This window comes from Pseudorasbora parva, chromosome 25, assembly GCF_024679245.1.
Source record: "Pseudorasbora parva isolate DD20220531a chromosome 25, ASM2467924v1, whole genome shotgun sequence".
NCBI classification, from domain to species: domain Eukaryota; kingdom Metazoa; phylum Chordata; class Actinopteri; order Cypriniformes; family Gobionidae; genus Pseudorasbora; species Pseudorasbora parva.
In genome coordinates, this window is record NC_090196.1 from 6104198 (window position 1) to 6118699 (window position 14502).

A 14502-nucleotide genomic window follows, 5' to 3' on the forward strand; every position below is an offset into this window, starting at 1 on the left:
ACAAAAGCTGGTGGGATTAAAATGAGCCATTTCTTGTAAAAAAAAATCTTGATTAGAAATATATTTCAGCGACACTTTAGGTCAATTTGTACACAAGCGACAAGACTTTTGTCAGGGACTGTATTATAATCTTTGGAAGCCAAAATCTAAAATAAAATCAGACTATAACAGATCTAAAGTGTAACCAGGCTATGTTTGAATGTTTAGTTCTGTCCTCGGCTGTCGTTTGCGCCTCTCTCTCTCTCTCTCTCTCTCTCTCTCTCTCTCTCTCTCTGGTCAGAACCGATAACGTCCGAGCTTATCGATACAACGGTCTTTCAAAATTCACCCCCGGGGCCCGTTTAATACCGGTTTTCGGTACCCATCCCTAACGCTTCTAGCAGAGTTTGAATCATTCTCGGCAGCATGTTTTACTACATGCAGTTTGTATTTTGCAGAATAAGATTTTCTTTATGGGGGCATTTGTTGTCTTTAAGTTAATATTTCAGTTAAGAGTTTTTTTTTTTTTTTTAGTTTTTTTTTTCAGGGGTAGGCTACAGGGGCAGCATAGAGCGCCCTCTCGCGGTTATATGTTTATTCTTGTCAGTCAGTATGAATTAAATTTGATATTTAAGTAGGACCAGCCAAACTTTGAAAAAAAGTGTGAACTATAGTCCGGACAATACGGTAACTATAATATATATATATATATATATATATATATATATATATATATATATATTAGTGTTGTCACGATACCAAAATTATGACTTCGATACGATATCAGACTAAAATATCGATATATCGATACTAAATCGATACCACAGTAAAAAAATAAATAAATAAGATAAGATGCTTAATATGACAACAGAACTTATTATTCATTGTTATTTTTTACTAATAATTCATGTGGCCAGCATGTTCCTTAGGGTTGGGCATCGTTTTGATTTGAACAATTATTGATCAATTGATCAATTACTATTAAAATTATCTCAATGTATTTTTTACAACGGGGTAATTGTGTTGCAATAGCTTACACACAGCACAAGAAAGCTTGATTTCGAATGGTAAATTGAATTAAAAAAGACGAGTAAACAGTAATAAAATAAGGACAAATAAACAGATTACAAACAATAGCACAAATAAATGCAATAGAATAGAAGATACAAATTAAACAGACTGCTTTATTTTTTCAGGTAGGTCTAACATTCAGCTAAGAAACTGAATTTAAAAAATGCATAGTAATTACATTTAAAACAACATTGGATAATGTTCTTTGTAAAAAATTCAATAGCGTACAGATGAAACTATTAAAGTTACACAAGTTGATCAGTCAAGAGCAGTTGATCGTGTCTTTTTGTAGTTTGAATAGCAAATGACTGCGGTCCCTTTAAGACTAACAGACGCATGGATCTTAAACACTGCTCCTGTTACTCGTTCTTCCTGAACTGTTTGCGACTGTGTTTACGTTAATACTCTTCCAGATGTGCACTGATAATTCTTTGAGTGTATTTGACCAATAATAAGCTGGAAAAGGAAGCAAATGTTTGCACTTGTATCATGTCAGAGGCGGCTTTATTACGGTAGGCTATGTGTGTGTGCGCTTCAGATGTGGAGCACGAAATCTGCGGGGATTAGTAGAATTAATTTATGTGCAATCCCGCGCGAAATTCAGACCGATCACTCACTAACACTAACACACTGTCATGAGGAAAAAGTCCAGCAGAACGCGTGTTCGCCCGCTTCGCCGTGCTCAGAGGTTAACCGGGCTGAGGGAGAATATGCCGGTGTGTGTCAACACACTAACACACTGTCATGAGGAAAAAGTCCAGCAGAACGCGCGTTCGCCCGCTTCGCCGTGCTCAGAGGTTAACCGGGCTGAGGGAGAATATGCCGGTGTGTGTCAACCAGGTGTCAACTCGCTGACGGTCAGAGAGGAGAGCGCAGCTGATATCGATACTGTAAAAACTGAGAATCGTATCGTTTCAGATATTCCAGTATCGATATATATCGAAATATCGATATTTTTGACAACACTAATATATATATATAATATATATTGATTTAATCCAAGTTTCGGAAAGTTTTTTTCGAGTACGGGTCTGCGTGACGTAAATGGGGCAGAATGTCCTTGTACGGGCTCTTCTCCTGGAAGGGCGTGCGCGACCAGAGCGAGAGAGCAAACACACGCCGCCCATAAACGCCGCACTCACTGCAGTCACAGGACTTCACCAAATCAACAATGTCACCAAACAAGTGTGTGTTTGACGGAGCCGTCCACACGATAAAGGCTCACGGTCGTGCTTTGGAAGCAGGCGGTGAGTAAAACTGCTCCAATGTCTGTGCGTAACTTAGTTGGATATCGTTGTGTAAGTAAACATCTGGAAACAACACGATCGTGTATAGTTAATTCATCAATGGTTTTTGCTCTGGTTTTTTCGGAAAGACTCGGAACAGCCTATCTTTCTTTTATAAATATAATACAACTAAAGACTTTTCGGAGATATGAAGGATGCAATACTACTCTATAGGTACTCAAGATTGACATGAGATTGACTGAAACTGAGTGTTTCACCGCCCTCCTATGAAACTAAAAATCCAAAATCATTTCATTTTTGTGACTGGTTGGGTGAGCACAACATATAGCACACATTAATAAGACAAGACTAAACGGACAAACAGCGTTCTGACCTTTAGACCCAGTGAAGAGGAGGTCATCTGTGGAGTCAACACATAGCACAGCTTTACTGTGACCCTCGGCTATATGAACACACTGCAGAGAGCCGCCACGGCTGCTCTTCGACACAGGAACAGGGTTGATCACACCTCTGACGCAAGTCAAAAAAACAACAATCAGACGATTCCTCCATCAAATCTTGTGTATCGAGGCATCATTGTCTTCAGTCCACACATTGCTGCAAATACAGTGCCATAAAGTACTTCCCCCTTCCTGACTCCTTCATTTAAAGGGTTAGTTCACCCAAAAATGAAATTGATGTCCTTACCTCCTCACCCTAATGTCGTTCCACACCCGTAAGACCTCCGTTCATCTTCAGACATTTTAAGATATTTTATATTTGAGTCCGAGAGTGTATGCACACTATACTGTCCATGTCCAGAAAGGGAATAAAAACATCATCACAGTAGTCCATATGAGACATCAGTGGGTTAATTAGAGTCTCTTGAAGCATCGAAAATACATTTGGGTCCAAAAATAATATCTTCTCTTCCGCGTTTGTTTTCAAACCTCAAATAAAGATTCAAACGGTTATGAATCAGCGGATTGATTCATGATTCGGATCGCCAATGCCACGTGATTTCAGCAGTTTGGCACGCGATCCGAATCATGAATCAAAACACTGATTCATAACCGTTTGAATCTTTATTTGAGGATTGAAAACAAACGCGGAAGAGAAGACAATGCTGAATAAAGTCGTAGTTTTTGTTATTTTTGGACCCAAATGTATTTTCGATGCTTCAAGAGACTAATTAACCCACTGATGTCTCATATGGACTACTGTGATGATGTTTTTATTCCCTTTCAGGACATGGACAGTATAGTGTGCATACACTTACATTGGAGGAACAGAAAAGTGCTCGGTCTAAATATAAAATATCTTAAACTGTGTGTGAAGATGAACGGAGGTCTTACGGGTGTGAACGACATTAGGGGGAGCAGTTAATGACATCCATTTCATTTTTGGGTGAACTAACCCTTTAACGCCATGCTTTATACAATCAAATTTAGTTTTAGACAACAAAAACCGGAGTAAACAAAGCATAGTTTTGAAAAAGACATGGTAGTGAATATTAGTATTAAAACTGCCAAAGCAGTGTCTCATCTGAGACCTTTTAAAATATTCTAGAAAAACGTAAAAATCTGTTGCCATCTCCAACATCCGCCAGTCTCAGTGTTCATGACTTAACAACGAAAGACACCCAAGTTTGTCCTTTAGTTCTAGACATAAGACATCAAAGAGAATATCATGAAGAAGGCAAGTCATTTTTCATGACACTGCATAATTTTGCCAAAATAGTTTGTGAAGCAAAGTATGGCAGGGCATGTGTGCCAATGAAAGCTGTCCAGAAATTCATCCACATGCAGGGAAATAAACATTTATGATGCAAAATCAAAATAAATAAATACAATAATTGAACCAGAAACTTTAATTAGGGTGGAGAGGCTTGTAAAATCCTTTGTGTGCGAGAAAAAAAATCAGAGAAAGATTGAAGAACATTAAAGTTATAATAACAAAATGATTTGAAGATACTATTGAATGCATGAATCTGTTATGCTGGTTCGGCCCATCCTCCCATTGCTGAAACAACTTTAAATATGCACATCCACATTTTCACAAACACTCACACAGACAGGCATGTGTTCTTCAATTAACTAATGAAAAACACAATTTAAGTTCAAATAAAAAAAACTAAAATAACACTTCAGATGCAAATAATCAGAGTAGTCAGCATTTGCAAGGCAAGAACTTCTCACGACCCCTGGTATATTACTAACGGAGGCGAATAGAAGGATTTTAGTTTGGCCTGGTCACCCCCTTAGCAATGCTTAATTTTGAAAGGACAGTTTTTGTTTTAGACGACAATTTATTTACTCCAACGCGACTACTTTCAAGGCCCAGCCAATTTGGCATTTTGTGGCCACTTTTTATGTGGACTATAACCTTTATTCTGAAAATAAAAATGCCATGTAAAAACCATTTTCTGGATTACTGGCATATGTCCAAGGTGGAATATCGACCCCCTTCTGAGTTGTGCACAATTTGTCAAGCCAGTATTTGACATGTTGGGGTAAGAGCATGCTTCTTCAAAACCTGTTATTTTATCTTATATGCCAATCTTTCTACATGAATCCTGTTTGCAGTATTACTTTTTCAAAGTAGATTGTCTTAAAATCCAACACAAACAGGCAGAAGCCAAAAACCTCCAAAAGTTGCAGTGGTGACATTCTGCCACTGGGGGGTGCTAGCTCTTACTGTGTGATCTCTTTGGCTTTAGCCTTGTCAGCCATGGCTTGTCCCTTGTCATAAGTCTTCCTGCGAGAAAGAGGAGATGGTTCCGGTACTCTCTTTTGCCCACCTGCTGGAAGTCTGTTGCCAGAGCTGCTACTTTAAGATCCATTTGCAATGTGAAAGACAGAAACATAAAAATAAAACACATGGACTGAAAAAAGAAAAAAAATATACACAAACGTAAGATGGGCAGCATGCATTATAATGTACACAAATACGCCTACATTATCTGTTCTTTGAATCTAAAAATGGTGATTCATCCCAAGTTACTACAGCAAAAACTTTGTTTGCTAGTTTAAAAAAAGTCACAAATGTTTGCTCAATGGCAACAATGACGTAAGGCATTTTGAAAATATCCGCCAGGATTGGCAAACAGTTATTTTGAAAATATCCGCCAGGATTGGCAAACGGTTATTTTGAAAATATCCGCCAGGATTGGCAAACGGTTATTTTGAAAATATCCACCAGGATTGGCAAACAGTTATTTTGAAAATATCCGCCAGGATTGGCAAACAGTTATTTTGAAAATATCCGCCAGGATTGGCAAACAGTTATTTTGAAAATATCCGGCAGGATTGGCAAACAGTTATTTTGAAAATATCCGCCAGGATTGGCAAACAGTTATTTTGAAAATATCCACCAGGATTGGCAAACAGTTATTTTGAAAATATCCGCCAGGATTGGCAAACAGGTATTTTGAAAATATCTGCCAGGATTGGCAAACAGTTATTTTGAAAATATCCGCCAGGATTGGCAAACAGGTATTTTGAAAATATCCGCCAGGATTGGCAAACAGGTATTTTGAAAATATCCGCCAGGATTGGCAAACAGTTATTTTGAAAATATCCGCCAGGATTGGCAAACAGTTATTTTGAAAATATCCGGCAGGATTGGCAAACAGTTATTTTGAAAATATCCGCCAGGATTGGCAAACAGTTATTTTGAAAATATCCACCAGGATTGGCAAACGGTTATTTTGAAAATATCCGCCAGGATTGGCAAACAGCTATTTTGAAAATATCCACCAGGATTGGCAAACAGCTATTTTGAAAATATCCGCCAGGATTGGCAAACAGCTATTTTGAAAATATCCGCCAGGATTGGCAAACAGTTATTTTGCAAATATCCATCAGGATTGGCAAACAGTTATTTTGAAAATATCCACCAGGATTGGGAAACAGTTATTTTGAAAATATCCGCCAGGATTGGGAAACAGTTATTTTGAAAATATCCGCCAGGATTGGGAAACAGTTATTTTGAAAATATCCGCCAGGATTGGCAAACAGCTATTTTGAAAATATCCACCAGGATTGGCAAACAGTTATTTTGAAAATATGCACCAGGATTGGCAAACAGTTATTTTGAAAATATCCGCCAGGATTGGCAAACAGTTATTTTGAACCATTTTTTCAGCCTGTGGCAATTATACAAAAAATCCTCACAGCTGTTTAAACTTTTCACTGAAGTGAAATGATTATTTTAACTTAAAGACGTTAAAGAAAAAAAAAGCTTCCAAGTAACTTTTGTGAAAAAAAGATTTCAAATAAATGTCAGATTGTTATTAAATTAAAGTAGATAATTAAAGTAAAGTAGAAAATTAAAGTATATTTATGGTAAAACAGATTGCCACAAACAGTTACCAGAAGTTTACAGCTCTTCAGTCTAAAGAATTAGTCTCTACAACTCATGATCCATAATGTTATCTAGCTTTTGGTTTTCGAAGTTGCAAGAGAAATAATAGTTATTGTAAATAACTATTTCTTATAATGGTCTGAAATATTTTTAGACAAATAGTTTGGAATCTTGACTATAATTTTGTTGTTTAGTGTTGTTAGCCACTTACAAGGAACAGGAATTAAAGTCAATTGAATAAAACCGTTAGAGTAGACCATCTTTGAAGATTTTGGAACTTTTGACTAAACCAACATTTGCCAGATGATATCAGGCATAGCAGTATAGCAGAAAAAAACATTAGTGCGACATCAAACCATCTTTCTTAAACAAGGGCAAAAAAACACCTTTTAAAGTAAACATAAAGCAGGAGAAGTTAGTTCATGCATAATGTGAGGTGGAGCAGTAAGTAAGCAAAGATTTTAGTTAGCAAGGTTTGAGGTTACTTTACACTTACATGCTACCCATTCTAGAGGACAATCCAGCAGAAGTGAGCATGTAGTCTCGATCTCTGACTGTATTTCCAGCAGACTCCAGATCTCCAGCTCCCTCGGATGTCTCAGCCATTGTGTGTAAAGGGATGGAGAAGTCTTTTGTTGGTGTGTCTGGGCCAGAGTCACAGTTGTTTACGTAAAGTAACTCCATCTGAGTAGTGGTCCTTCTTCGGGCCTTTGCAATTATTGCAAAAATAAATGGACAAGGCAAGTTGAACAGGATATTCAAGGTAATGGTTGTTATCCAAAGTCACTTATTAAGTTCAGTCCCACTGAGATTAAGGTTTAATGATTAAGGCCACAGTGATCATAGCTCATGGATAAACCTTTGAATGGTTTGCGCACAAAATCTCGTGGTTACCAAGTTTTGGGTAAGGTAAAAGTCAGGTAATTTGTCCCATACCTTAGTCCTAGATTTAGTCTCGCCACATAACTTCATGAGGTCTGAGGCCAGGGTGCTGAATTATGGGAAAAGATATTGATTTAGGATTGTTCAATCATTGGACCACAGTAATGAAAACAAACATATTTGCTATTAGTAGATTAACTTACTTTCCTTCCACTGCAGGACTTGGGGTCGACTCGTCACTACTACTGTCATCTCCATTTTCTAACAAGGAAAAATAAATGATAGTGGATATTAAAAGAACCACAAATAGGTGATTAACTTACACCAGAAGAATTGGAAGGACTTGCAAGATACTTGAATTAAGGCAAAAACACGGCAACGTTGTTATCTGTGATGTTTTTAGAGACTTTTGAGAGTTTGGTAGTAATAAAAAGCGAATGAGTGAATAAATTAAGCACTGTGCTACCATGCTAGTTTCTTTAGTTGCCGTGAATGCAGATCCAAACCGTTTTCTGATATCAGCTGTGACCAGAAAGAGGCTATCATCAAAGTTAGTGCAAAATAGTTGTGGAGAAGAAGGTTGAGGGAACACAAATGGTAAATCATTCAAAAAGGACGAAAAAAATTAGTTGTAGAAGATTTGCTTGTTTTCCTGCTGCTGTACTGCTGTGTGCTAATGGTAATGAGTAGTATGTTACTAGCTGGGGGATTGATGGTTTAAAATGGTAAGAACCGGAAGAGGAGGTGTGGACAGATGAATAGAAGCCTCATGCACCTGCGGATGGGACCGCTAGCCTGTGGTTAGTCCAAGGAGGTAGACCCATGCACTCATTACAGAGAGAGTGTGGCTATTGGTACTCACCCAAGGGCATGTTACCTAGTTCTGTTTAAATCAGGCAACAGGGGAACAGAAAAGATGAAATTATATGGTATAATGGTTTTCATGGATATACCACATTACAATGTGAAGATGGAAAAGTTATTTCAAGGGGTTCCACACTTTTTAACCAACACTTTTCTATGACTTTCCGACTTTTCATCATTTGGGCCGTGGAAAGCCTGTACATGGGGACAACATACAACCTTTCACAGGGACTGATTCATTGTTATTTGATTGAGGTACAGCTTTGTTATATGTCCTGAAGAGTTTAGCTCCAACCATAATCAAACTCACCTGAACCAGCCTATCAAGATCTGCAGGACCTCAGCTAGAAACTTTCAAAGCAGCTGTGTTTGAACATGATGTTGGCCCTCGAGAAGCAGGACCGGACACTCACAATTTAAGGCATCAAGAAACCAATTCTGGCCAGACATCATTTAAACAATCTCTTCATGTCTAAAATGGTGGTTCTTGGGCAAAATAAGCTGCAATGTGGATCACACATAATGCTGATGCTGAGACCACAAACTCAGTTTAGTGCTGTCCAGTCCAAGTCAGAGTCAAGACTGAGGCTTTTGGAGGGTCGAGTCAGAGTCAAGACCAAGGCCAATGGAGGGTCGAGTCAGAGCCAAGACCGAGGCCTATGGAGGGTCAAGTCAGAGTCAAGACAGAGGCCTATGGAGGGTCTAGTCAAAGTCAAGACCGAGGCCTATGGAGGGTCAAGTCATAGTCAAGACCGAGGCCTATGGAGGGTTGAGTCAGAGTCAAGACGAGGCCAATGGAGGGTCAAGTCAGAGTCAAGACCGAGGCCTATGGAGGGTCAAGTCAGAGTCAAGACCGAGGCCTATGGAGGGTCAAGTCAGAGTCAAGACCGAGGCCTATGGAGGGTCAAGTCAGAGTCAAGGCTGAGACCTGAAGAGAGTCGAGTCAGAGTCAAGACCGAGGCTAATGGAGGGTCAAGACAGAGTCAAGACTGAGACCTGAAGAGGTTCGAGTCAGAGTCAAGACCGAGGCCAATGGAGGGTCATGTCAAAGTCAAGACCAATGGAGGGCCAAGTCAGAGTAAAGACCAAGGCCAATGGAGGGTCAAGTCAGAGTCAAGACCAAGGCCAATGGAGGGTCAAGTCAGAGTCAAGACTGAGACCTGAAGAGGGTCGAGTCAGAGTCAAGACCGAGGCTAATGGAGGGTCAAGACAGAGTCAAGACTGAGACCTGAAGAGGGTCGAGTCAGAGCCAAGACTGAGGCCAATGGAGGGTCATGTCAAAGTCAAGACCAAGGCCAATGGAGGGTCAAGTCAGAGTCAAGACTGAGACCTGAAGAGGGTCGAGTCAGAGTCAAGACCAAGGCCAATGGAGGGTCAAGTCAGAGTCAAGACTGAGACCTGAAGAGGGTCGAGCCAGATTCAAGACCGAGGCCTATGGAGGGTTGAGTCAGAGTCAAGACTGAGATCTGAAGAGGGTCGAGTCAGAGCCAAGACCGAGGCCTTTGGAGGGTAGAGTCAGAGTCAAGACCGAGGCCAATGGAGGGTCTAGTTAGAGTCAAGACCGAGGCCAATGGAGGGTTGAGTCAGAGTCATGACTGAGATCTGAAGAGGGTCGAGTCAGAGTCAAGACCAAGGCCTATGGAGGTTTGAGTCAGAGTTAAGACCGAGGCCAATGGAGGGTCAAGTCAGAGTCAAGACCGAGGCCAATGGAGGGTTGAGTCAGAGTCATGACTGAGATCTGAAGAGGGTCGAGTCAGAGTCAAGATTGAGTCCAAGTGCTTTCAAGCCAATGACAAGACTGAGAATTGAGCGTAGCATCAGTTCTGGCAGGCTAGGTAGTCAAGACGCTGCTAATGCTATTTTGTCTCATCAGCTGTTTCTGCTCAGCTGAGATGCATCAGCTGATTTGCATCAGTGCATCAACTGTTCAAACTCCCCTCGCTGCTAATGGCTATGATATAAACAGCACGCATCTTCAAACAGATTCAGTTCGCTCCTAAACTGCTTTTGCTTGCTCTTTGCTGCCCACCACCTCCCCAGCTCCTCCATGTCGTGTATAACGTGGCATTTTACTTTGTCATCGTTGCTGCTCTGTTCATAGGGGGAATAGTTCAGCTCTCACAGCCTTTAAACTGTGCGAGCAATCCCTAATGCTGCTGCTGTCCTCTGACTCTCTGCTATTTCATGGTGCTCATGAAAGGTCAGAGGACTCCCTGAACAGAGTCATACCGCCAAAACATTCATTCGTAATTATCAACTTGAATATCAATTTATTCAAAAATTCAAAAATAATTTTTCTTCGTTCTTGACTTAATAGACCTGACAGAACTAAAGATATTGATTGAGATACAGCTTTGTTATATGTCCTGAAGAGTTTAGCTCCAACCATAATCAAACTCACCTGAACCAGCCTATCAAGATCTGCAGGACCTCTGCTAGAAACTTTAAAAGCAGCTGTGTTTGAACAAATGTTGGCCCTCGAGAAGCAGGACCGGACACTCACAATTTAAGGCATCAAGAAACCAATTCTGGCCAGATATATTATTTAAACAATCTCTTCATGTCTAAAATGGTGGTTCTTGGGCAAAATAAGCTGCAATGTGGATCACACATAATGCTGATGCTGAGACCACAAACTCAGTTTAGTGCTGTCCAGTCCAAGTCAGAGTCAAGACCGAGGCCTATGGAGGGTCAAGTCAGAGTCAAGACCGAGGCCTATGGAGGGTCAAGTCAGAGTCAAGACTGAGACCTGAAGAGGGTCAAGTCTTGTTCTTGACTTAAGTATATCTTGAGTTCTGTCAGGTCTATTGTGTCAAATAATACTGACAGAGTTGCAAAAGGCAACTGCTCTTCAAATTAGTAAAGTATGACCTGGAGCAACTTTCCCAGCTTACAAAGGATCATGGAAGCAAACAATAAAACATTTTTGAAAAAATTTGATCCAGCAACATAAGGGGAACTTTAATAAAGTCAAAAACCAATGTGTTTTGGCTTTAGAGCCTTTTCAGGATCTCATGACTAGTAATATAAGACTGAACACATCAACTAGTGGCAGAACTGATTGGCTAGTTGGTGCAACCTCTAGACCAGGGGTAGCAAATACTGTTACTATACCACATTATTCCCACTAGGGCTGGTGGAGTTGCTGGACACACTGCTTGGCCAGGGCTCCAGAACCAGCCCCAATGAAAAAGTGCAAGGGCTATCTTATTAGAGCTCAATTCTCCTCAGGAGCAGCTTGGCCACTCCTACTCTAGAGTTCACGATTGCACTTTACCTCAGATTGGAAAACAGTCAGACATCTTTAGACAACATTTTGTGATTGAGTATTTGCAGAATTCTGGCACGCTAAGTGGGCTGAGAACTACCGCCATGGTCTCTCTTAAGGTCTTAGAGCCTTGGGTCAAAGGGCTAACAGATAAGCTTCTGGAGGAATGTCCCTACCTTGCAGAGCATTCCCCAACAACGCATCCAGTTCCGGGTTAAACTCAGCCTTCTCTTTCAGCATGTGGAAGAGTAGCTGGTTTTGAGTGGCACTGTTGATCTCAGTTTGCTTGAGCCGACCCTCCATCACCTTTATCTGAGATTCCTTCTGAGCTGCCTGCAAACCCTGAAAGCATATGGTCAGAATGAACACCAAATGTGCTAAAGCTTTAAAAATGAAAGAAACAGTTTATGAGAATGGAACTTTTAAAGGCCCGCTGAAGTGCCTTGATACGCTCCGCATTATTCATGTGTTGACGTGATTTCCCTTAAAATGGCTCCAGCTTTTAGCAGCTCCTCCCCTTTTATGAAACAGTCAATAGCTTTTCGTTAATAATATCACAGTCTGACTAGAGCCTTTCTGTTTGGTAAAGCCAGTTTCCTCTCATAATCTCCTTTATATCGCTTTGAAATGCAGCATTCTGTGCAAAATTCAAATGGGTCTGATATGTTTGTTGTCTGCGGCGACTTGTGCATATGATCCGCGCTACGCTCCCGTGTCTCTAATCAACGGCTCTGGTATGTGTGTGAGCTGCTGCGGTGCGTGAAACTAACGTGAAACCAGACTTCATTCACCTCAACTGAAAGCATATTTACACTGAATCGTTTCCTAACACATATATAGTGTGCTATGTGCTGTTCACCATGTAGAAATGAGTAAATCTGTTAAAAACTGACCGATATTCAGCCACAATGTCTTCAGCAGCGTAGGGGACGGGCTTTAGATTCTAGAGAGCATTTGATTGGACAGAAGTTTTGACGAAAAGGTGAAGTCTGCAATGATGTCATCAAAATCTGTAATTCGTTTTAACGGAAGTGAGAGACTAAGTTTTGAATGTTTATATCTCCTAAATGCGAATTTTGTCATTCTTTTGGAACACACCAGCTTATTCATAACTTGGCTGACATTGTCATACTAAAAACTTAAATTTTGATTTCAGTGGGCCTTGAACATTATAGCCTGTAACAGAGAAAACCAAAGCAGAGAAACAGTTTTTTGACTGGATACCTTGTTGATGGCCATGGACATGAAATGGTCCAGTAGGAATCGAGCTTCAGCCAGAGTGCAGGACCCAATCACAGACGAGACATCAATAGCATCACCCTCTTCCTACACATGGAAAAAAAAAAAACACAGTACAGTAATACAGTAGCCACGCCACGCTATAGGTTGAGCTGGACAGAGATGGACACCAATGTTTGGATGGTGCCAAAAAGGCTCAGGGCCCTATTTTAACGATCTGAAACGCAAGTGTCAAAGCGCGAAGCGTAAGTAACTTTGTGGGCGGGTCTCGGCGCTGTTGCTATTTTCCCGGCGGGATAAATGGCTCTTGCGCCCGGCGCAAATCTAAAATGGGTTGGTCTGAAGTAGCTTCATTACTCATAGGTGTGGTTTGGGCGTAACGTGAATAAACCAATCAGAGCGGCATCCAACATTCCCTTTAAAAGCAGCTGCGCAAGTTCCATTACGGATTGCTATTATTGTGGCGTATTTACCAGGCGCACGCCAGGAGCGATTCACAGCCGAGGAGACGGATGTTCTTGTAAGAGCAGTGAAAGACAGAGAAGTTGTGTTGTATGGGGATGGGAGAAACCCACCCAAAATAGCGTCGGTTAAACAGGCGTCGGTTAAACAGCTTTTTCAGTTTTTCAGTTGATTTTTTTTCCTGGTTCTTGACGGACAAACCAATTTGTCAGATGTCCTTATATACAGATATGTCTTGCCACTATTGGGCAAACAGGCCTGATCCTTAATTACTACAATTAGCCTGAATAATTTGTAAGCTAGATTTATGCCTATTTTTTCACATCTTCTTGGCACACCACAATAATTTCCGTCATCTCATGTGTTAATATTTTTTTAGTGTAACAATTTATGATTTGCAAAAATAACTGTTGCATATGTGTAGATTACATGAGCAAAGTGTATGCGTGTTGTGCACGCTATACATTATGGTCAAGCATGCGCCCTTAAAATAGCATAATGAACAACGCGCCGCTGACTTTAGACCAGGTTTTTTCTGTTCAGTGGCACAACTGTTTAATGGAACAGCAAAATAGCACCAGGGATTGTTTGCGCCGGAACACGCCTCCTTTTTTGCGCTGAACCGCCCAGGGAGCGCAAGTTCATTTACTAGTTTAGCGACGTGCTTCTGTGGAGGGAAAAGCGCGCTTTGCGAGGGTGTAAAATAGGAATGACACATGCGTCGGTGTACAAAGTCAATTGCGCTGGGTGCAAGATAGGGCCCTCAATGTTTAAACCTTTAGGGGAGATAAACCCATAAATGATATTCTACTAACAATATTTTATTTGCCAGTGAACTGATTCAGAATCGTTTCAGTGAACTGATGCAGTGTCATTACAGGGAACTGATTCAGATCATAGAAGAACTTTACAGCACATTCCAGCAATTTAAGTCAATTTTCAAACCAAATGGGGGAGAACATGTTCTCATGTGCACAACAAACATAAGAATAAGCCGTGATGCCAGTAACGCTTTACTTATTAACACGTTACTCTAATCTGACGACTTTTTTCCAGTAACGAGTAATTAACGCGTTACTATTTCCAATAGTATGTGAGTTACTATTTTAGTCATTTTCCTTAGTAAAAAAATTCACAAATATTTGT

At 40.5% G+C, this 14502-nt stretch overlaps 1 protein-coding gene across 1 annotated transcript in view; it reads right to left on the reverse strand.

The window, feature by feature from the left end:
- The window catches only part of kif21a (kinesin family member 21A), a 106574-nt gene that overhangs the window by 19590 nt on the left and 72482 nt on the right, over positions 1–14502 (reverse strand). Inside the window, exons 22-29 of the mRNA XM_067437268.1 lie at positions 12880–12981; positions 11832–11997; positions 8386–8406; positions 7727–7784; positions 7578–7632; positions 7138–7349; positions 4974–5105; positions 2671–2807 (exon numbers count right to left, since the gene is read on the reverse strand). Of these exons, the coding sequence (XP_067293369.1) occupies positions 2671–2807; positions 4974–5105; positions 7138–7349; positions 7578–7632; positions 7727–7784; positions 8386–8406; positions 11832–11997; positions 12880–12981 (883 nt within the window). The remainder of the gene's footprint in view (positions 1–2670; positions 2808–4973; positions 5106–7137; positions 7350–7577; positions 7633–7726; positions 7785–8385; positions 8407–11831; positions 11998–12879; positions 12982–14502) is intronic.